We start from the raw sequence: 24,073 nt of genomic DNA, 5'->3' as shown, positions 1-24,073 counted from the left end.
AAATGAAGTATTTACGATACAGATATATTGTATGGTAATGTTTACCCAAAAAAGCGATTGCAGCACCAATCGATGCACCACGTATCTCATGGAATGAAGCATGTAATTTTTCATTCCTACGCTGCTGGGGAGCTCAAAGTTGGATAGGGGTGAGAGAGTCGGTCTTCAAATGGAAGGATTCCAGGTTCGGACCCCGATACTTGCTTGTCGTCATTTTTACTCCGCGCAACTAACCACAACACAAAGTATTTTTTTTTCCTACCGTCCACAGCAAAATAGGATTTTACAATGAAAAGCTCCAGAAACAAAAATGGCAGTACTTTTTAACGTGAAATTTCAAGAAAATATTCAACAGTTTAAAATAACTATAAATGTGTATACTTCGTGGTTTAAGGAACATTGATTAAAACTTGTTTTTTCCCTGATAATTTAAGGAACTCTTTCATTTGGTGAATTATGTGTTGAGATGCTACAATGAAATAAAACACACTCATCTGTTTTTATGTTTCCCTGAGAAACTTTATTAAAAACATGTTCTCTGACATGGACAATAGCACTTATACAAAAATAAGACGTGGGTCCTGGGACTGTTCCCACTTTCTGCAGCAGGTTTCATACACGGAAGTGCAGTATGACTCCTTATGGATATAGATATATGTCCGACGGTCGATATATTCACACTATATACAATAAAATTTACATAAAGTTCATAGATCAGTCTTGATCATTAGTCGTTAAAAGGTTCATGGCATCCAACAGCAGTTCAGGACTTTCCCATAAAAGCCATAAATAAAACACGATTTATGGTGGTTTGATATAGCCTACATGAAATCTAGATTCCACGAAGAAGGAAAAGCTGCTGTATTTTCTCCGTCTTTTGTGCAGTCGTTCCGCGAAGCTTTATAAGGACATTGGTCCGGCTCGCAAATGTTTGCAAAAACCAAGTCTGTTATCTTTGTCATGGGATAACTCAGGTTTTTTTATTATAAAATCTTTGCGTGAAGAATCTTTTCCATATGAGGTTTTAGTTCGCAGAGAGTTCGTTTATTTCCGATTGTTTTGTTGATGTTAAACATCTGTCTGTATATTCTTGACGTAAGGTCTGTGTAACGAGCCAGTTTCATCCATTGGTAGGACTTTAACCCTTTTCTGTGGAGTGATATGGGAATAGTCTCGAAGCGTTGCTTCAGGCTCCAACTCCATCTGAAAGTAATGAAAAAAATAATGTTGAAACAAAACCTCAATTATTGCGAAATAACTAGTATTAAATCCATTGAGAAGATATAAAATGGAAAGAATAAAGACATTCATTCGTGAAGCCAGGACTTTAAGTCATGTGACAGATTTTAAAGTAAAGCATTGGAAGAAATTTTGTTTCTTTTGCTTGTTTCACTCAAAATGGACCAACCATTCGTCGTTGTTGTGTCACGTGGCTAGGGGTCTTTGTGTCAGCTTTTGCTAAGCCAATGATTTGTCTTGTTCCCACCATTTATTAATTCTTGCTCTAAGGTTAAATCCCTTGCATAAAGCAGAAGACTATTAGGGAGTGTGCTTGAAGAAAAAAGCGCACACGTGCCTCGATGTTATTAAAACTATTCTTGATCATTTTGAACCAATATGTTGGTTAATGTTTCAATTCATTTGTTTGTTTTAATTGAATTGATTTTGCTTTGTTATGATTTCAGACTTGTTAAATAAGTGCATTTGTTTATACTTTGAATGAATTATTGACAGAAATATACAGTCCACACACACACACATGTAAGCTATATGAAAGCATCTATAAACTAGCAGTGTTACGTTTTAGCTGTTTCATGATTATAAGTAAAACATTTATTTTTATTTTTATACCTTATATGATATTAGTATTTCAAATGAAAATTTAATACTTTAAAATTACTTTTGAACACTTGCTCAGTGCGTAATTGTTTTGAAAATGTCCCTTCTAAACGGTTCATTATTACTTTTTTTACTTATGACACGTGTTATTCTGTATATCGTATTATTCCAGCCGCTGGAACTGCAAACACCACGCTTAATTATTTTCCGCGATTATCCATGGCAGTTTATGTTTGGTTTTACACAGTAGATAGAACTGCACGGCCAATCTAATATTTGCATCAAATTTCCAAATTATTTTTTAAAACCATCTCATTTAAACATCTTACGGTACTCGATTTTGGTTCCCTGTTTCTTTTAGTAGCAGCAGAAGCGTTGTTTTCTCTGCCTTCGTACTCTCCAGAAACAACGTGATCCATTGTTTGACAAATTTATACGCAGAAAACCATGTTAAAGTCATTTAGAGTATTCAGTACCTACATTTTCTTCAATTTTAACGGTCCAGCTGATGTTTAATAGGAATGTCGAGCACTGGTTGAGATTAAAATGAAGAAAAACCCCTAAAATAGTGCACACACACAGTACCAACAATTAAGAAATATTATTTATAAAAATCTGTTTAAATACGTTCTTGGCGTCAGTAAAAATTATTCTTCCACATTAATTTCCGCATGTTGTTTTGAGCACCGGAAAACCCCTCCCCCATCAAGAAATTAACAAACACTGTTTCATTTAATACATACGGCCAAAATGAAGCATCATTTTAAAATGGTGTTATGCTAAAATAATTTGCTTAACTATATTCTGTATATTTTTAGTTGAAGCATATTCAGATAAAAATAAAATGAGTACATCTAGTAATGGTGATATCACTGATATTTAATATTGGTGTTGACTATCTATTGGCATAAAAACGATAGAAAAATATTAAAATTTTGTATCGTTACCAAAAATTTAGAAAAGTTAATTTTAAAAATTAGTTCAAAAATGTTGACTTCACTAAAAGTTATCCTTCCACATTACATTTCGTACATTGTTTTGAACACTGAAAAACCCGCTCCCTATCAAGGGCTTAACAAATTCAAAACATGCGATCAAAGCAAAGTATTATTTTAAAAATGATGATGTGCCAAAATAATTTGTTTTAGTCTATAGTGGATAATATTAATTTAATAATAAACAAATAAAAATTAAATTGGTACATTTTACTTTCTATTGGCGAATGTAATACTGATATTACATATTAGTGTCGATTATATGTTGGCATAAAAACGAAGGAATAAAAACAAAATAATATTGGCCATTACTTTATGTATATTTTTTGAAGTACTGGAAAACCTACTCCCCATCAAAGACTTAGCAATCAATATTGTATTTAAAACATACGATAAAAGAAACGCATCATTTTAGGTGCTATGCTGAAATAATTTGCTTAAATAGGTGTTGCAAAATTTCAAGTTATGGTGTACTAATTTTTATTTGTTTGTACTTAATTTTTATTGGCAGGTACACTCCAAATTTTAAAAATTGAATGCCTTGGAATTTACCGGGTGTTCTGCTGGTTATTTATAAGTATGAGAAAGAAAACTCGAGCGTAAGGTTTTAATATCTCATTCTTGCATTTTTTATCATCCTTCCCGTTCTTGTCAAATATTTTTTCTGAATATCATGCAATATGAAGACGGTGCGTTTCATAACCCATTCAAAGAACTGAATAAATTCACCCTGGCTCAGATTCAATCTCGATCAAGGAATATTTTCGAGTTCAGAGATTTATGTGATATTGAATATATGGAATTCTGTGGGATTTTCAGGATTTTCACTCATATAGAAAGAAAAAAAAAATCTTTACAACAATAAAAAGTGTATTTACAGCCTTGCAGCGAAATGTTCTATAAGCTTTACCTTATATAATTTTTTATAGTTTTAGCTTTTAATAGTTTGCAAATATTTGAGATTAAAACAATGCATATATAAATATGATTAACACGATTTGGCCGCGGTAGAGCGACATATAATTACTTTATATCAGCTGGACAGGCTAAGATACAAGTTTTTCATCTCCTTAAATTTGTTCAACTGTTATCCGCTTTAAAGTGTTATATGAAAACGTAACAGTCTAATTTTATATAAAAAGGTTCACAAGTCAGGAATGTTAGTACTTGATATAATTTAGCTCTTTTTTAGTGCAAAAGACTGAATGCGTATCAGTCTATTGTAAATATGAGTTGCACGCCAGTTAGCTAGCCTATCGCGTTATTTAAACTTGTATACTTCAAATGTTGAGCGTTATACCTAAAGAACAAAAGCTGTCCACGTTTTTTAAAGATAAAATATAGGAGATGGAAAATAACACTTATGTCAACCAATATATGCTTTTGTTGAAGATGATCTGCACAAAAAAGGTTTTTATTTTTAAAAATTAATTTTGTTTATTTACTTTTCAAATTCCAATTTACGTATAATGTGTCACAAAAATTTCCTCCTTTGTAGAAAAAACTTTTTGCAAGCTTTAACTCTTTATTCTAATCAAAATGTTAATTTTTTTCAAAGCAAGATGAATTTTGTTCGAACTATGAAAATCACATAAGAAGTATGTAATGAACGTTTCGAACAAAACAGATTTAGGCTTAGGGTTGTTCTTTTGATTCCTAGTGGCCAGTTTGTACCTTTTTACTGATTTTTATCGTTCTTAGTCATTTGAGAATTGGAAAGTTGTTTTCTGAGTTTTGGTTCCTCCCTTGTAATTTTCACTTTCTTTTTTGCGTTTATTGTTATTTTGTTTTTAACGAAAATTTGTTAAAAATATATTTTAGATAATTTGTTACTATGCTTACCATTTTGTATTTTTCTCTAATTCGTTTTCCTTCATTGCATCTATGAAATTTGGTGCTACAAAATTCGTTAGGACCATTCGAGTGGGTCGACATACTGGCGATTTAAAAATTATATATTAATTTTTCATGTATGTATAACGTTAAAGCTAACGAAAAAAACCTCAGGGCAGAGCCCCCTAGTATGTGTTTAAAACTAATTACACTGGAATCAACCTTTTAAGTTAAAAAATAGGTTAATGACTAAATAAAAATATTTATAACTTTTTTAAAAATTCGAACAGAAACAGAAAAAATTCGAAAAGAAAGTAATGAAACAAAATTAGCGGTATTTACAAATCTTATGACTATAAAATTTGACGATTTCTCACGACGATTTTGACACTATTGCTTGTAAATATGTAATTATTACTTCTTTCACTTTTCAAAATATTTATACTCCAGGATATTAAAAAATAAGAATAACAGTCAAGGCTCGTTTATATTTCAAATATATTTAAAAACACAGTTAATTTCAAAACGCTTTTTTTGTTGTGGTGTGTGTTTTGAGCAAAACTTTTTTTTTACAAAAGTTTTAAAATTCAATCTGTGTTTCAATTAAAAAAGGAATTCCTAAAAATATCAGAAAACACGTAAACTAGTTTAAAGTACTTTCTTAATTATAGGTATATATAATGCTCGATATTTTGAATAAAATTACCTGTCTTGGCCTACTGATGGTTGTAATAGTTTGACCTAAACCATTCACTCCCATAAGTTGCAGACTGGCAGCGTCGCTTAGGAATTGTTTATCTAATCCCTCTTCAGCGCTCTGTTCAGATGGAATGCTGACATCTGTAAAAAATATTTGTTTATTGCTAAATATGTAACAGAACTACTTAAGCATATTTTATATATATATATATATATATATATATATATATATATATATATATATATATATATATATATATATATATATATATATATATATATACACAATATATTTGATGAATTAAGTTTGTGTTTGTGTTAGTGGCGTGTTTCTTAAGAAAAAGGTTCTGTGAGGATACGGGAAACTGCACGTAGTAAAATACGATATAACAACGTTTAATTACGCAAAAGTGGGTTTTTCTTACGTTGTACAATTCAGATTTAAAATGTTTGATAACTTAACTAGATAAATTACAAAAAAGCCTTGAGTAAAATTCTCGTTAGTTTCAACGCATTATTGCTAAAATTTGAAGCGTAAAAAGTTTATTATCATCAGTTAATTCCAAATTATTTATCTTCTTCATGCCAAACCACTTACGAATATTAACAACCATTTTCTGAGAAACATTAACGATCCAGAGTGCCGTTCTGTAATGTACGTTATATTTCTCAGTTTTCATATTTAATTAGCCTCTATTAGTGAAAATTTATCGTAACTTATTTTTCTTCAATATTTCAACATCGTTGTTTGGATAGTTAATCTGATAATTTCATTTGTTTTGCCACCTATTTAACTATGTGCATTTCCACTTATATTTCAACATGCATTTCCACCTTTTTGAAATTCTTGCACTAAGATATACGTAAACATTCTGATTTAACATACACTTGTGGTAAAGACGAATCATAAAAAACGAGTTTTTTTTAAATTAACGAGTAGTGACATTTAATTAATATAATTAACATATAATAAAATAAGAAATCAATGACAAATTTCGGGGCATATTTTAAACAATATACAGTCGAGCCCGCTTAATGGAATAGGCAATTTGCCAGAAAAAATTATTCTAATAAGCGGGAAATTTCATAATCCGGGATAAAAATAACACACATCAACGGTGTAGCACATTGGAATTTTATTACATTAAGCGGGATATTCTATTATCCGATATTCCATTAAGCGGGCTCGACTGTACTAGTTTTATTATTAAATTAAGCGCAATTTTAACTTATCCACAAAGGAAAATAATGATTCTGCTATTCTTCATTCCTATTTTTTCACTTTAAAACTTCATAACATTTTGCGATTTAAAGGTAGGAATAATGTCGCGACCCCAAAAGAAATATTTTGAAGCACCATTTAGTACCGCGACCGACAGGATGGGAACCGATGCTCTATTGGTTTCTATTTAAATGCTCTGTATTAAAACCTTTTATGTTTTCAGCTCAGTATATGGGTAATTTCACTTGATTAGAAATATCATTTGTTGCCCAAAGCTAGACCTTACCTTAAAAAAAGTACGAAATATGATAGATCCTTGTTTCGATGCATGAACTGCATGAAGACCACGAACTCTACTTCTATTAAGTTTTAAAGTTTTCCAGATTTAATACTTTATATTTCCTGACTCAGTAGCCAACATACCTTATGGGATACGTTGTTACTGAGCCAAAAAAAAAAAAGAAATGTTTTTCAAGTATTTTCTCTGAACATTTTAAGAATTTAAATGCATAATATGAAAGTATAGTCTTAGTATACTTCTTCACAATTTTATGAAATGAAAGATATAACATATTTGGAGTTTTTGTTGGGTGTTTTGGGCAAAAACTTATGCGCTCTGTGACCGTATAATCTTAATATATAAAAATCTTCTGTGCGGACGTTTGTCACCATAAGGCTTTTAAACGGCTGGACCAATTTTGATCAAATTTTTTTGTGTGTAATTAAGTTGTGGCAAGCATGGTTTCGAAACGCGATGGATCGAATCGGAAGCGTTTTTATTAATTAATTAATTAATTTATACATTGGATGGTTATATCTCCCAAACGATTAATATTTATTTTAACCTATTGTTGAGCGAGAACTGAAATAAATATTTAACAAGTTGCCAAAGGACAATAGGAAAGCCAGCTCTGCTTTTTGTAATGAAATTTCCTACTGTGATATGTCAATTGAGAACAGATAAAACGTAGAGAGAGAGAGAGCCTTCATTTCTTGAAATCAATGATTTTAGGTCCCGTGATATATTTTAAAGTAAAGTACTGGAAAGTTCATGTAAAACGTGTGTTCTGTCGTCGTAGTTGAACCATGTGACCGGATCGGTGCTTTAGGTTTTCCAAACCAAATGATGAGAAAGTACCGTCCCCAGCAACATTTCTTTCTCGGCTCAAATCCATTTGAATTTTGGCACCAATGTTAAGAATACTTTAATAATAAACTGATTAGTTTGATAATCCTTAAAGGAAAACATGATGGAATTTAAAGACGAAACAAATTTTATTTTCATCCAGATAAATTACAACAGGGTAGTTCTATACACAAAAGATCAGTGCAGTGGAAGATCTTTATCTTTGGTGGAAAGAACAAATTAGACAATATTTGAAGTTTTAAAAGTTTTCGCTCAAAAGATCGGACCGCTAATCGATAGGAGTTGGCTTCGCTCACTAATCAGCTGGATTGTAGTAACGTGGTGGCTTGGCGACTTTGGCTATAAACAATAGAGTTGCGTTTACATTTTAAAGCTACTGTTGATGTAATTTATTGTATTTTTTTGTTTGTTTGGTGAAATATTTCAAATTGCAAAAAATTGTTTTCCGTTGTTAAAGAGTTTTTAGTCATTTTAGTTGAAGAATGCGTTCATTTTACATCTGGAGGGGGGGGGGAGGAAGAGTGATTTTCCCTGATTCGGATAACTGTTTTTACCTTTATAATTTTTCTAAACGATATCCTTTCGATTGTTTTATTCTTTTCCATATGGAAGATGTTGCAGCGTAATTTCCCGTTTGTTCTATATGGGTAGTTAGATTTTTACACTTAGTATCTGAGGACGCGTTTTATCCTTTGAGTATGGCTGAAGGAACAAACCATCAAGTACGGGAGAAAAAAATAATTAATAAAAACACCGGTTCAGTGGACATTAGATAAATCAAGTTGAAATAAATATATGCATTCTGACACCATAGCAGCTTAAAACCTTTTTTTTTTACTTTTTTTTTCGAAATAACGGTTCAAACACTTGATAGTTTATTGATTTTTTTTAAGTTTTCAATTTACTAAGTTTGAACAGGAGGAGTTTGTCCGGAACGTCTGTCCGGACCTCTAGTTTCCCATATATTTCTTAATTTTTTTCAGAATTTAAATTTGATGTAGTTTATCATTCTTATAATAGTTAAAGTCTTCAGAAATAAAATGGGAAGCAAAAAATAAAAAAAATAATAATAATAATTAAAAAACGAAGGACCAATCGAAATTTCAAAATATTCTCACCAGGAATAATATCTGGACCTTTTTCTTCTCCGGGACTTTTACCATTTTCGTTACTGTCTTCTTCCTTTCCAAGTCCTGGTTGAAGTCTAAAAAATACACATAAATGATCAAACCCCTTGCAAATTTTGGGATTGTTAGCTAAAAAAAAGAGGCATAAAATTCTATGCAACAAGTTATTATAAAATTGTACTCACTTATATGCTTTTCTTGGCAAGATTTGTCCTGGAAAACAGAAAAAATGAAATTATGAATGTATTTCCTTATTAAGTAAAATATATTTAAGGTATAGCATATATTCATTTAATATTTCTGTATAATAAAGGAAAGAAAAGGTTAAAGGGAAAACTACTTATACAGGGTTCCTAACTGCTCCTCATTTAGCGGAGTTGCTCCGAAAAAATTGCGAAACTCTGCAGCTCCGCAATAAAGTTATTTTGCTTCGCATTTCCCGACCGAGTGTTCTCAAGCATGACATAGGGTAACGGCACCAGTAACAGACATGCTTAAGACATTGCTCTCAGGTTAACTCTATTTTCTGAGCGTTTTGATATATTTAGACTTTTAAAACCATTTTTCATTCATGCAACTACACCTCATCTAACGTTTGGCTGCTTCTTAATCCTTTGAATTAGTTAATTCTATTTTTATTTGCTCAATTTCGAAAAAAAAGATCCGACCCCCAGTAACAGACACCGATGATAATCAGTAACATATAGATTGAGGAAATGATGAGTAATAGACAAATTTACCCATTTTTCTTCAAAATGTGCAAAAGTTCTTTACTTTTAGACCTAAAACCTTGTTAAATTCAAATGAACATCAAACACCGTCAGACCTGGTGGTGACTGTTCATATCCTTCTACCATTGCCTTGTAAATACCAATTGGCTCATAAAGCTCACTCTGAAGACACTAGACAGTTGCACTGTATTCATGGGTCGCAGCAACGTCAGTTTTACCCGCCTAAAACTCTTATTATTTAAATCCAAACTTACGATTGTTTGTTACTGGACCTTTGTGTGTTACTGGAGCCGATACTCTAGTGTTTAAAGCTGTTTTTCTTTTTCTATACAAGAGTTTAAAAAGATTGTCAAAGCCCAAAAACATTTTTAGATAAGTGGTTTTAATTATTTTATTATTTTTTTTGTGTGCAAAATACCGAGCTGTTCCTCAAAATTTCAAAATTCTCCTCAAAATCCCTACAGATGCTCCTCAAATTGTTTTTCGAAGGTTGGCAACCATGCTTAAATACACTTCTTTAAAATATATATTGAAAAATTAGTTTTGAGCTCGAGATTAAAATAATTGCTTGTTTCTTTTTTAAGTATTATCTTGCTATACGAGAAGCTATCTATTCCAGTAAATTTAAAACATTTCAAATGCAAAAAAAAAAATGTTTTTTGATAAATCACGATTGTTTATTGTTCTCACTTGACTGTTTTGAATTCCTATCATTTTATTTTCCCACCAGCACCCTCTGCCAGCACCACCGCCGCGTCGACCGGCCTCACGATGCTGCTCCTCTTGCGAAAACCGTCTCCAGGTTGCGTCCATATCCTACGCACGCACGCATACACACACACGCCTACACATACATACACACACTCGTGCCTACGCACAAACACAAACACACACTCATGCCTTCACACAGACACAAACACATATGCCTACATACACACACACGCGCGCGTACACACACAGCACTGCATACACAACACGCACACACATGCATATATACACACACACACGCACCCACACACATGCGCATTCATACACACACACGCTCCTGATTGCGGACAACATTATTTGAATTCAAGATGCCAAAAATTCAAATTTTTTTTTTTTTTTTTTTGAGAGCAGTATGTACTTTACATTAGTATATGTGCGCCTCAATGAAAATGAACTTACTCCCTATGTATTTTATGCGCGGATTTAAGTAAATTAAGTAAAAATCAATTGTTTGAAAAGTAATTTAATGTGCTGAGCTTCGTTTTTTTTTTTTTTTCAACTTTAACACATACATTGTACAACATGTTAAATTTAATTTTGAACTGATTCTGCAACGGAAAGCGAAAAATAAAACATGTCTAATTTCGTGAAACAAATTTAATAGGGAAATTAAAAATCTAAAAATTACAACCTTTATAAAGTTCAAATGCAGAATTTCTACGCAATATTCCAATCCTAAAGTTTATCAAAGAAATTTAATGGAAAATGAAACCATCCTATACATTAAAATAAAATATTATTTTAAACATTTACAAAAATAAGAAGCTGTAAAATTTTAAATGAAAATTTATTAGTTTTTCTTAAAAGAAACGTTTTGTATGTTTAATCAGAGGGACTTTAATACGTGTAATTAATCATCGCTATGGGGCATGGAGACCTTCTTCAATAGAACAAATTTTCATAAGTATTTTAAGAGGATTAAATCTCGTTTGAGAAGCTCTAAAAGAGGGATGACGTTTCGAGAATAAAAGATTAGAAGAGCAAAGAAAGTTCTAGCATAAAGCCTAAAATGACAAATGAGAACAACTCGCATAAAAATAAGAACAATGAAAGATGTATTTCTGAGAAAAATGATCTTAATATTTTTTATCTGACTACTGGCAAAAAGTAGCTTTACAAATGGGAAGATGACACAGGCTGTTTGCAAGTATTGATGGAACGTTTTTTAATCGCACCTCATTTCATATGTGGGATCGAATAAATCAAAAGATCAATACTCTAGATGTAAATATGAGGAAAGAAGTTTTTCTCCTTTTTAGGTCAAAAAGTTATTTGTTGCTAAGCGATGGAACTCATGAAATGTTAAGAAATATTTTTCCCCCCTGTGTTCTCAAAAATCCCATTTCAATATTTGTTGCTAAAAATGAAAGCAAAACAGTTAAAAAATTCATTAGTAATTTTACTTATCTGCTTATTAATATTGATCTTATAATACCATTATTAAAGAATGCGTCTAAAATTTTTGATATCTTCATCTCGGGCACTACAGCATTTGTGCCCAGGAAACGTTGTCCTTTAAAAATCTAGTTTGCTTGATTTTTTTCTCCTTTAACATACAATTTCAAAAGACGTGATGTCGCACTAATTCTAAAACTACTTTTCGTTCCAACGCTATAGAAATAATGTTCCTAATACTGTCATCACTTCTGTCTGCTTCTGTTGGCGCAGTATGCCCCTCAGAGAGTTTTGCGCCATTGAAAATAAACAAACAAACCAATCAAGGCTTCTGTTACGGATGCTCTAAAAACTCGCGCTATAAATGTGAAACGAAATGAGTATTTGTATTCATTTCAAATACAATTTACTTACGTACTATTGTTGTGTTGAAATAATTTAAAAGCAACATACTTATACAAAGTTCAAACAATAAGCTAACAAAGTTACATTACAAAAAGTAAATAAACATATGAGGCAATGAGAAGGAAAGGGATGTATGAGGACATTTTCCAAGATTTAAGCGAAGCTGGTTTAAATATAAGGTCCTGGTCAGACTTTCATTGAAAAGTTTTCTTAGTCGTGCTATATAACAGCATCTACAAGGGCTACCAGTACTATCTCGAGCCCCAAGACAGACGAGAGGTTAACGTACCATTTGCACTAGTTATCTACAAATTTTTAATTTTGTCATTTGCACCCCTTTGCTTCTCACTGCCTCATATTTAAGAAGAAGAAAGTTTTCTCGGTAAAAAACACCACCTTTGAATTTGTTAGGATTTCTATTTCAAAACTTACCTTTATGTCTATCATTTCTTGTTCGACATTTCATAGTCAAAACAACTACCATTGCCACAAAAACGAGCCCAACTACTATGGATATTAGTACTATAAGTACAGGACTAAATGTCACTTGCCATACGTTGTCTGAAAAAAAATAATGATAAAAATTATTACATCGCTAGTTTACAAGCGTAACTGCCCTGTAAAAAACACACATTTCAAAAATATATACGGCATAAATAGGGTGCATTGAAGAAAATAAAATTTTTCTAATTAACAAGAGTTTGAAATTAAAAATATTTTTTAAAAGTTTAAAAGAAAACAATTAAAACAAGTTTTTCGAAATATTAGTTCTTAAATTTAAGTATTTTTTTTAAACATACCATTGTTTTTCTACATGCAAATTTCATCTAAGAACGTATTACGCAATCAATTAGTTTCAGAAGCATAATTTTCTTAGAAGTTTACGAAAATGGGAAGAAATAAAAAGGGGGAAAAAGCAATATTAGCAAATAAGTGATTTAAGCAACAAATTTCTGCGGAGCAAAACGGCAACGTACGTCCATTAATAATGATTGTGTTATCTGCAAGCGAACCTTAGTGGCCAAGTGGTATGAGAGATGACTTGATACAGTTGATATATTAGATTTGACGAAACACATGCTCCAGATGGACTTTCCCATCTATTGGCTTTAAAACTTACAGCATCAATAAAATTAATATTGCCAAAGGTATCGAAGAAGTAACGCAATTCGTTTTCAGTTTTGGTTTATGAGCAACACAGTTTAAAACAGAAGCAGCTTGAGATTTAATTTATTGAATTCAATCAGTTGAATTCTAGTGAGTTTAAAAGAAAAAAAATAGGAGCAATAATAGTCTTTAGATGAAACAAAAAAAAATAAATTCTTAAAATTCCTTGCTGATAAAAGATAAAACACTTCCTAATGTGAACACCCCGATATTTTGAACACATTTTGACAGTACCGGTGAAACTTTATAGATTTTACATGCGGTGACCTCTCTGTACTCTGAACACCGTATAATACGAATACCTTAGTATTATGAACGCAAGTTAAAACCCTGTTCAATTATTACCTCTCTTTGCACTGAACATGTTCACAACCAGTTCTCGGGAATTCCTATGAATCAAATTGGAAATATTGAATCACATTCATGATTTTATCACACTGATTGAAGGAAATGAAGTGGAAGGTGGAGATAGGAAGAAGAAAAAATATTTTCTGAGATATTCTGCAGAGCTGAGATATTACTGCATTCAACTGAGCAATATGTGCCTGAAGTTTCTGCCACTGAACTACAGTTTAACAATCCAACCATTGTATCAAATAGTATTCAAGACCTTTAAAGTTTGACTACATTTTAGCAAAAGACGACTGAGAATCACCCGGAAACATTTTCACTTGGATGATGAAGCGTACCTTGCATGAGAATACAAAATGCAAAATCAGATTAAAAATAACTTTTTTTTTTCAGGTATTGTACCGATAGCTGTATTGTAATATTTTATTGTGGAATGTTACGTTCAACTTTTTACATCAAAAATAGATAAATGCCCGAGTTAGGTCCTACAAAGTTGAATACGACATGGCACTCTAACCACCAATTCAAAATTCAACACCTCTGCCTTAGTAACTGGTATAGAACACTAGGCAAAGAACTGAACATAGTCCATTAACGCAATAGAATACATATACACATGCATTAGCCAAACTCCTTCTTTAATGAACACCACCATAGTCTGAACACTTTTGTTTGGTCCCATCAGTTTTCAGATTGGAGATAACCCACTGTATACATTTTTCTGAAACTGTTTTTCGGCGAGAGTTCACCAGTTAAAATAAACAGGATATCCAAAAGGTACTTGACGCATTTAAAAAATTCATTGAAAATCAACAAATTGTAGTATGAATATGCGGTTTGTGCCATACCTTACAGACACTAACAGATTGCATCCTAACGGATGTTCCTGTAAAGAGTCGTAAATTATATCTTCTTTTATAAGTCCTAAGTAAGTTCTCCTAAAGCACGCGCGTCTTAAAACTGGAGGTCTGGGGTAAGGAGGAAAGGAAAAGGGAAAGTTGAGGGTTGAAATGTCCTCGACTTTTTTTTATATGTACCAATAGATCAGTGACCAATAAAACATGGTCACTATGAAACTCCTTTTTTTCTCTTTACAGAACCAAAGAAGCAGCGAAAAGTGCCTGATTTCGTATACTGAATAACACGAACGTTCCCCATTGGGAACATATAACTTTTAAAGCTTATGGGAAATAAATTTTTCATACCAATTTTTTCTATCATTATTTTCAATCAACATGATCTCTATTTATTATTATGTGAGATTTCACAAGGATCAGGCCTTTCGAAAAAAATATAAATAAAAAAAAAATGCTCTTGATTGACAAGCAGGTGTTTTGCAAATTCTTTAAAAAACTGCTAAAAAATTACTTTCTTTAAAGATATTGTTTATGGAGTATTAATAGTTATTTTTATCCATCTATATGTGTTATAGTCAATATATTATGTACTATTTCTTTAAAATATAATCTAACTTACTTCTAAGAAGTCTCAGAAAGGAACTTCTGCTAACTCGAACTGCCGATAACTCGAAGGTTTAAGCTGGTTCCTCGGGACTACGAGTTATCGAGAGTTGACTGTACATGAACAATTATTGCACTTTTGTGTATTTATTTATACACGATGTCAACGGCTATTATGGACTGCCAAATTTGACAGCAGTCTTTATTATACTCCTTTGTTTTTGTAATAATGTTTGTTAGCTTTACATATTATTGTAAATATTTCTCAAAACTATATAGATGTTCATTCGTAATTACGACCGTTTATTAATTGGTTCAATCTTACAGTACCATAAGCAGACATCCTGGAAGGTTTTACCACATTGTTGACGGAGAAGATGACTATGTGCTGCTGTCTCAATCTTAAAGTACAGCATTTAAGGAGTGTATGCCTACATCACAGAAAATTATGAAAAAACACCAATTGTTAGAAGAAAAACCATTAATTATCAGGGATCCTCAGTCATCAAAAACATGTTTGACAAAAACAAGAGAAGAAAAAAAAAAAGAGCGTAAACCCTCAAAGAAGGAAAATATACTAAGAAAACGATGTTAGTGGTACTGTACCACTTGTGAAAATGATAAGATGAATGACATGAGAACATATCTAAAATGTGGCAAGTGATATATTAAGGATTACGTCGGTTTGACAGTCTATGACAAAAATAGTTTTGAGTGTCCTGTCGACTATTAAACGATTTGGACTCTTTGAAGAATTCTAGCACGATTAATGTACATATGTAATAATTGATCAATTACCAAAGTTAGAAGTTTAATTTGATTATTAATGAGTGTTAAAATTCTTATCCTACCATAGTGGAATAAAGCTTAATGACAAGGTCTTTAAAAATGTTTAATTTTATGCTTGTTTTCGACAAAAGTGGTATTTTTGTGTTAGTAATTGATCAGTATATTTAATTAATGCTACAATTGATGATTTGGATACATAGCTTTATTTTGTTTCATTATCCCTTAGGTAGGCAATATTACTCGCACCCACCTTAGTATTTTTCGCTTATCTTGCCATCCACTCAGGAGGAGAAGAATAAAAATGTGAACAAGTAATGGCATCAGAATACGGAAAATTACCTTTTAATGGTGATAAACCAGATGTGAACGCACACAAGCTTACTTTATATTGCCTGAACTATTTGAGACCTACCTCTTGTTACAATATAGAAACGTTGTACAACTTTACTTAAAGCATTCAGAAATCTTGAATAGTGCAATCTCTTAGATTTTTTCTCGACCAATCAAGTATAGTTTCGTTTTAATCTTAATCACTTTGGATGACACATTTTTATTATGAGTATAGTTAAAGCCCACTAAAGCCTCTCGAGTGGATAAATAAAATTTTGATACCGAAAAAGAGCTGTCAAAATGAAAAGACATTTTAAATACAGGACAACATTGACATATGAAAGTGATTACAAAAAGAAATTAAAGTGAGTATTTATTGTTATGAAATCCTAAATGAATGGATGTTTTAGTATCCTGTGCAGCCTACTATAGCGTGAATATTCTTGAGGATAAAGGCGAGCATTGACGATTACAGTTGCGTACAAAACTCTACATCTTCTCTTACCATACTTATTGCAATCGAACCATAAATTCAATGCAACTCGCTTACTTCCCAACTTAAGGGGATCCGGTACACAAAAGTCGTCAAATTTTGCATTTTTTCCTATTTAAAAACCTTCTCCGTTTCCTTCTGTTTCAAAGAAACTTTGAATCTCGTTTCTATCTCAATTTGAACATAAGATACATTTGTATTTTTTGCATGCATTTAATTAATCTTATATTTAATTTCAAAAGTTTTTTGAACGCGTTTTTGTCCATGATGCAATATTTCCCAATTTTTTGCATTTAATCTCATCAACTTATAAGTCAAGAATTGATAAAGAAAAAACAAAGAAACTTCGAGCATATCTTTTTCAAACAGTTTACTTTAATTTTTTATTTGGCAAATTTGAGAAAAAAAAACGTTTAGTATTTTCGAATTTTTTCTTTAAATATTTTCTCTTTTTTATTGAATTAATTTTTTTTAAATCGCCGAATAAAAGTTAAAGCTTAACAAATTGTGCATAATTTTTGAAAAGAAAATTAATTAATAAAGTTTAATTTTTTTCGCTTTTTAAATAGATGGTGAATCAGTGCAAAACATTTCAAAACTCTAAACTGATTTTTTTTTCATAAATGTATCCCGGACCCCCTTAACTGTCATAAGCAACCCAATGTATGGTAGATCTACAACAAAGCAGGACAGTCAGCAGGCCAGAGAAGGTGTTAACATGGAAGAGGAACTCCTGATGACGGAGCACTGTGTTGTTAAAAATTATTCCTGGAGGCTCCGCTATAAGTGCCAACACACGTGACTAAAGCATGCGGTTTCCGCACCGTTAGACTGTCAGGCTGATGTGAATACATATTCGAGCTGACCATGCTTTGAATACGATAGCACCACATCACCACAACTGTAGGTGCGGTGTGCCAGTGACATTCAAGGAACTGTTAGGGTGGTCTAGCCAGGGTCTCCACTAATGTTCACGATTGTTAAATCGTGAACATTAAACGTGAATATAGACGTTGATCTTGAATTCGTTGCGAAGGCTTTTTACAGAAAGTTTATTTTCGCCATCAAGCGGCAATAGTATATTTCTGCCGCTTGTTAACAAGTTGTGGTGGATTGGTGTTAGTATTTAAACTTACTATTCATTTTGTAGAATTTGATTCATATATGTATTTCAACCTTTTCTTCAAATATATAAAGAACAAAGACAGTTTATTGCATTCATTATCTGTTATTTTTTACTGACAATAATAAAGATACTTTTCATTGACTATACCGTCATGAACTATATTCTATACGACTAAAAAAATTCCAATAATAGTCGACAGAAGCCACAAAAACACAATTAAAACGGCTCAATCAGTCCCAGGAAGAAACCCATTAAATTCCCACCCGCAGTGGGGCACAAGAAATACACGAGACCGTGTTATTTTTTCTCTGGGAAACAGATGGCTCGGAGTTATCAAAGAAGCCGCTTCTTCTTCCTTCGATCTCCTATGACAAATAGGTTTGTAACGACATCTTGCCGTGCCTTCGATAATACTATCATTAGAAGAAAGTCCCTCTTGTTCCTTAAGCTGGGGGGGGGGTAGTCCGGAATTTGTTCCAGATTTATTTACTTTTTTGCCCTTTTCGTCAGTCAAGAAAATGATAAAGAAAACTTCGATCCATAAAATGTGACCATGAAGACAGCAATATTCGTTGAGCTTCGACTTTCATTTATGATTTAATTGATAAATGGTTTTGCCGTTATTTGACACGTGTCTCGTAACGAATTCAAAATATTAATCTAGAGATTATCTTCTATGTTCTGCTCATAGATCTGTAACATATGTATGTGTCATTCCTGACATTTTTTTGCATATGCTGCAAATATTTCTATCTATATTTTACTGTAAAACGGGAAGTATATATACGTATCAAATAAATTTAAAAAATAAGATAAAATGTGCATAACATTATTACATTATTATAAGGTAAAAAACATAAGGGGGGGATAAAGGGTAGTAAAGTCATTTAACTCGAATTAAAACTGTTTCGCCCTCAAGTTCCTTACTCTATGTGCAGAGAAAGCGATTATTCAAAAAAAAAAAAAAAATGAATTACAGCTAATGCGATAAAGGGCTTTCAGATGAGTAAAACTTGGTCAAAAAAGCGGCTTTTCATTTACTATATTTCTAAAAACTAATCCTTTAGCTGAACTGTAAAAAAAATGAATCGGTGAAAAACCGGCGATAATGCGACACTTTTTGTGGGGGCAACGCCCCTTTATTTACTAAAAAAATGCGTATGAAAATGTATATAAAAATGCATATAAGAATTGCCATGTGTAAAAAATGTTTACAATGTTTAAATTTTTAATACTAATACCATTTCAAATAAATCGTAAGACCTTATTTGTGGTGAATTTGTATTAAAAATTAATTGTTTATTCAATAATCAAATTTGCAACAATAAAACAGTAAATGATGATTTTCTCAAAACATAATTTTCGGCTTATTTACAAATTTCAAAATAAATTGTTATTTAAATTTGCTGAAAAGATTATACCAAGTACTTAAAAGGTTTGTTAACATTTTGTTGGGAAAGATTTTTCTGTTTGGTTAGTTTTGTGGAATGTATTTGTTATATTTTACTGAAATATGGCCATATTTTACCGAAAACGTCCAGTTTTTGACTTTTTTGCCATTTTTTTATCTTTACCATAACATTTTTAAAAGGTTCTTCCAACATTCTAATTTCGGCTGTTTTACGTATTATATTTAGCTAGAATTTTATAATTTTTATGAAATTTCAAACGCTCGGAGTAACATAAAAAATCGTTATAAAATCAAAGTTTAAATTTAAAAAATGAACTTTAAAATAATGAAATTAAATTTTATATTTGAAATGGTATTAGTGGGATAGACCAAGGCACGTTTACGAGAATTTCTTGCAATGAGTTTTATAATTTTTATGTTTTAACTTAGGGAATTTTAGACTTTGTGTTTTTATGAAGCATTAAATGGAGTCAAAATTGGTACATTCCGTTGTTGGTCAGTTTGTGTTTTTGTGCTTTTAACCGTTAAAAGAAAACATTTTTCAGTCGGTTGCGTACACTTGCCCCGGACACGGGGTACGTTTATACATATTTATTTTGACACCTAATGAGATTCGGTTAGTGTTATGAACATGATGTCTTACCATCGCTAAAATAAAGCAATTTTATTTCAGACTGAATAGTGCATAAAGTTGAAGCTGAAGGGGCATAAAGACATCACTATATGATTTTAAGCTATACGACACGAATGTGTAAATTAATTAAAAATTAAATAGTAATTTTTAAAACTAAATAGCTGGAAAATACTAAAAATATTTGAGGCAGTTAGGAGCGAAAAAAGTGTCAGGGGCACGTTGAGTAAGACACAGTTAGAACAATCGTAAAGGAGCTCCGACGTTCAACGCGTAAACTTGCTCCGTCGCCAAATTTAGATTTATTTTTAACGTGCAAAAAAAAAAAAAAAAATAATAATAATAATAACATTTTAGTTCATACAAATACAATTCCCAAAAGAGGATGAAATTCTTCCAATTTTTATATATTTGTTCTTAACAAAGTATCATTTATTCACAATAAACTTCAAAACGGTTAACACAAAATTTACTCAACTTCGTAGAAAACAGATTATTCTTTCTGCATGTTGGACCAAAGCTCGACTAATGTTAAAAAATTTGTGAGAACATTTGCTAGGAAGTAGCATCATTCTGTTATGACTGTTGGATATCCAGTTATAATTCGTTTTGAAAAAAGGGCACTACGTAAATGTGCTCCATGCGTAAACGTGCCCCGGTCCACCCTATAATGTAATTATGCTGCAAATTTCAAAGAAATGCTTTAAAAATTAGTTTAAAAAATTGATAGCCCCTTATCGCCTTAAATTTATGTCACTTTGTTAAATAAAGTCTTAATTGCAACCAGCAGTAAAACACTAAATAATAAGTTATTCAAGTTTATAATAAATAAAACAGTTTATTGATAGTCGTAATCACTTAGTACTATCCATATAATTTTTTCATAAGTGCATTCATCGTAATTACAACGCAAAGTATAGCTATAAAAATGAGAAATAAACAAAACTTTATCAATTATTAATCTCAAATAAGTTTTTATAATTGGTTACTTGCATCACCAGGGGTCCCACAAAGAGGTCATGACGCACACCGCGCTTTTGGTAACATTACTTTATTTTGGACTATCTTGATCTTGGAGAAAGTTAAGTGGCAATTGAAGGGAGTGAACCTTCGACATTGAGGGCTACGAGCCTCTATTTGCATTTTTGCTTTTATAATAAATTTCCCTCATCAACTTCTGCGTTGAGAATTTGTGATCTGTTAGGTTTTACATATTCAAACAAAATTGTGCACACTTTTTTTTACCTGAAAAATGTAAATGATTTAAGAACGAAGTTAAAGCTTTACAAACCCCGAAGATTTGAGGAAGCTCTAACGATAGCCTACCAAAATACCGTACAACACCGATTTAACGATTGTAAAAGCCTGGAAAAATTATTCGTTAAATCAAGGATATCGTTATATCGAAGTGCATAGACATTCAATGCAGTTGAATCCAGAGCAATGAAATTTATCACTAAATTGAGGAAATCGTTAAATCGGGTATCGTTTAATCGGAGTTATACTTCTTTTTAAAACCTTACATCAATAAGCTCGTTTGTTCCTTTATGTTATTCCTTTTAGAGTACAATTAGCAGAAAAGAACTAAAAACGTTAACATGTGATTTATTTTAAAGTTGAATTAAAAACGTATTTAAAAAATCTCAGTTTCAAAACAAAAATTTAGATTTCATTGTTGAAATACTCTGTATATCTTAAAAAGTAACCTTAAAAATCATTGTACATGGAAGTAAAAAAGCAGTATTCAAAACTCTGTTTCCATGAGACTTTTTCGAATTTGGTTTCATATAATTATGAAAATTTTATCAAGTTTTAGAGGGAAAAAGATAATATTTAAGTATTGCATGATTTATGCAAGTATTTATTATTTTAGACATACACAGGATTTTGAAATAATCTGAAGCTTGTCCAAAATGCTTCTTCTCAGACGTTTATTTAAAAAAAAAGCAAAGCATATATCTTACGGAAAGACCAACCATTCCACAGAGTACCATCAAAAGTGATTTCCGACACACCAGTAAATAACGACACATAGTTTAAGACTGCCCTGGTAAAGATATAAGCAAAGAATGTGGGGGATTTATTGTTTATTTTTCATTCAGTATTATTTTCGTAGAATCGTTTTAATATACTTCTAGGTTTCCAATGTTTTTGTTGAATGTACTGTTTTTATGCATTTTTTAACCCTCTATGCATTAAGTTGCCACTATAGATATCTTATGTTTTTACTTCCTTTTACAAAAAAGGAAATATTGTATTCGCGAAAAAAAATTTCTCCAAAAATCGGCCTTAATTTCCATTTTGCTCACCCCCGAATATATGTTGAGTTTGTTTTTCGACCCGAACACACGTGCATATATACTTCAGAACGTATAGACGCCCGAAACATTCACTTTGATGATTTCCGAGTTAACTACAACGAGTTTTCTCGTGACGTCTGTATGTATCTCGCATAACTCAAAAACGGTACGTCCTAGAAAGTTGAAATTTGTTACGTAGACTCCTAGTGGAGTCTTATTCTACACCACCCCTTTTGGTTGCATTCATATGTACCAAAGGGGGTCTTATACACCTTTTTGTGTTAAAATCATTTTTAATTTAAATGAAAACTGAAGTGGTGCTATAATTCGGCAAATAATTGGCCATATTTAGAGAGTAAAATTGCCAACATTGGGAAAAAACCTTAGACTAATAATGAGAGTAGACCGAGCTTTCTCATTCTTGCTGATAAAGAAAATTGGTTCATAGATGTATCATGTGACTAGTGGAAGGGCTTGGCGAAGACTTTGGCAGCATGGTTGCTAGATGGCAGCATTATCTATAGTTTGGCACTCGACATGTATTTTAAGACAATGTGTTTTCATTAAAAAAAACTTCCAGGTGCAGAGATTGAACTGTTTTTCTTTTAGTTATGCATTATTTTGACATTAGTAATAGTTTTTGATCAGTTTTCGGTAACTTTTTATTTCATTTGGAGCTGTCTGCGTTGGCGTGAACGAAATGGCGTAAACGTTTTGCGTTAACGCAAAAATGTACCAATAGGTATCTTAAATTGAAACTGTAGGTAAAAATCTTACCGTTTGCTGATTCTTCTTTGTCGCTTGCATCTTTTATTGCTTAGAGAGTTATTGAAATTAACTAAAGAAAATGCACAATACTATCTAAACGAAAAACTCACTATATTAACAAAATATTTACAACTTAGAATAAAAAATTTACAAATCGGACTCCATAAAAGAGCATTCTTCCGTGTTCCATCAATTCTATTTATTTTATTTCGCGCTGGCGTTGATCGTCTGCTACGATTAACGCCCGCTGTTGCTAGGATATCCACCAGTCACATGGTTTGGTTTATGAGCAGCAAAAGGGTTGCCATAGCTCGGTCTACTCTTATTATTAGTCTATGGTTTCCTTGCTTACTCCGAGGTACTATTACCCTTAAATTGGAGTAAAAGGAAGTCTTGTGATGCACACATCAGCTCGTTTTCTAAAATGTGACAAGTCCAATCCATGTATCTTTTATATTAATTATTCAATCCATTAGTTTTTACTTCAAAAAAGAAAGCAATCTTTTATATATAATAGAATTTGATTAACATCTTCCGACAAAAATAGTTCTAAATAGAAACAAACGAATAAGCCAATTTTCCTCCATGGCGAAACGAATGCACTAGAAAAAAAATCAACTATACAAAACAGAAAAAAGGAAGTACAAAACGAACAACTATCGAAGAATTAGCTACACATCCTATAAATTAAATATCTAAATCAATGAATACACTAGAAGCAAACATGAAAGAACTGTTAAAGCAGGCACAATTTTGGTTAGTTACAAGAATACACAAAATACGTACAAGACACAGAAAAAAATCTACATTCAGAAAGATAAGAAAAGAATGCTGAAAGGAGAGGAGTCAGGCAGTCATGCGTTTCTACTAAAAAGAACATTGTTAAAAATAGGCAAATATGTTAAAAACTAAGTTAAACACATGTTTACTATCATTGTTAAATACTAACTATCTATAGCGTTTATTATAGGTAATAATTTACGTATTACGTGATACTTAACGTGAACACTTAATTTCTGTTGAAATTGGATGAAATACCAGCTCAGAATTGCTTTTTTTTAAAGATTCATTAGCATTGGGCACATC

At 31.7% G+C, this 24,073-nt stretch overlaps 1 protein-coding gene across 3 annotated transcripts in view; it reads right to left on the bottom strand.

The window, feature by feature from the left end:
- Positions 1–519: 519 nt before the first annotated feature.
- Positions 520–24,073, bottom strand: part of LOC129226602 (hemicentin-2-like) — a 542,319-nt gene continuing 518,765 nt past the window's right edge. For all 3 annotated transcript variants that reach the window (XM_054861230.1, XM_054861231.1, XM_054861232.1), the window contains 5 exons: positions 12,594–12,722; positions 9,048–9,075; positions 8,854–8,939; positions 5,374–5,507; positions 520–1,203 (listed from right to left, as the gene is read on the bottom strand). In XM_054861230.1, coding sequence (XP_054717205.1) covers positions 1,069–1,203; positions 5,374–5,507; positions 8,854–8,939; positions 9,048–9,075; positions 12,594–12,722 — 512 coding nt within the window. In that variant the 3' untranslated portion in view covers positions 520–1,068. The remainder of the gene's footprint in view (positions 1,204–5,373; positions 5,508–8,853; positions 8,940–9,047; positions 9,076–12,593; positions 12,723–24,073) is intronic.

Source organism: Uloborus diversus, chromosome 7 (genome assembly GCF_026930045.1).
Source record: "Uloborus diversus isolate 005 chromosome 7, Udiv.v.3.1, whole genome shotgun sequence".
Classification (NCBI taxonomy): domain Eukaryota; kingdom Metazoa; phylum Arthropoda; class Arachnida; order Araneae; family Uloboridae; genus Uloborus; species Uloborus diversus.
Note: the sequence above shows the minus strand (reverse complement) of the source record. Positions and strands in the feature narration are given on the sequence as shown.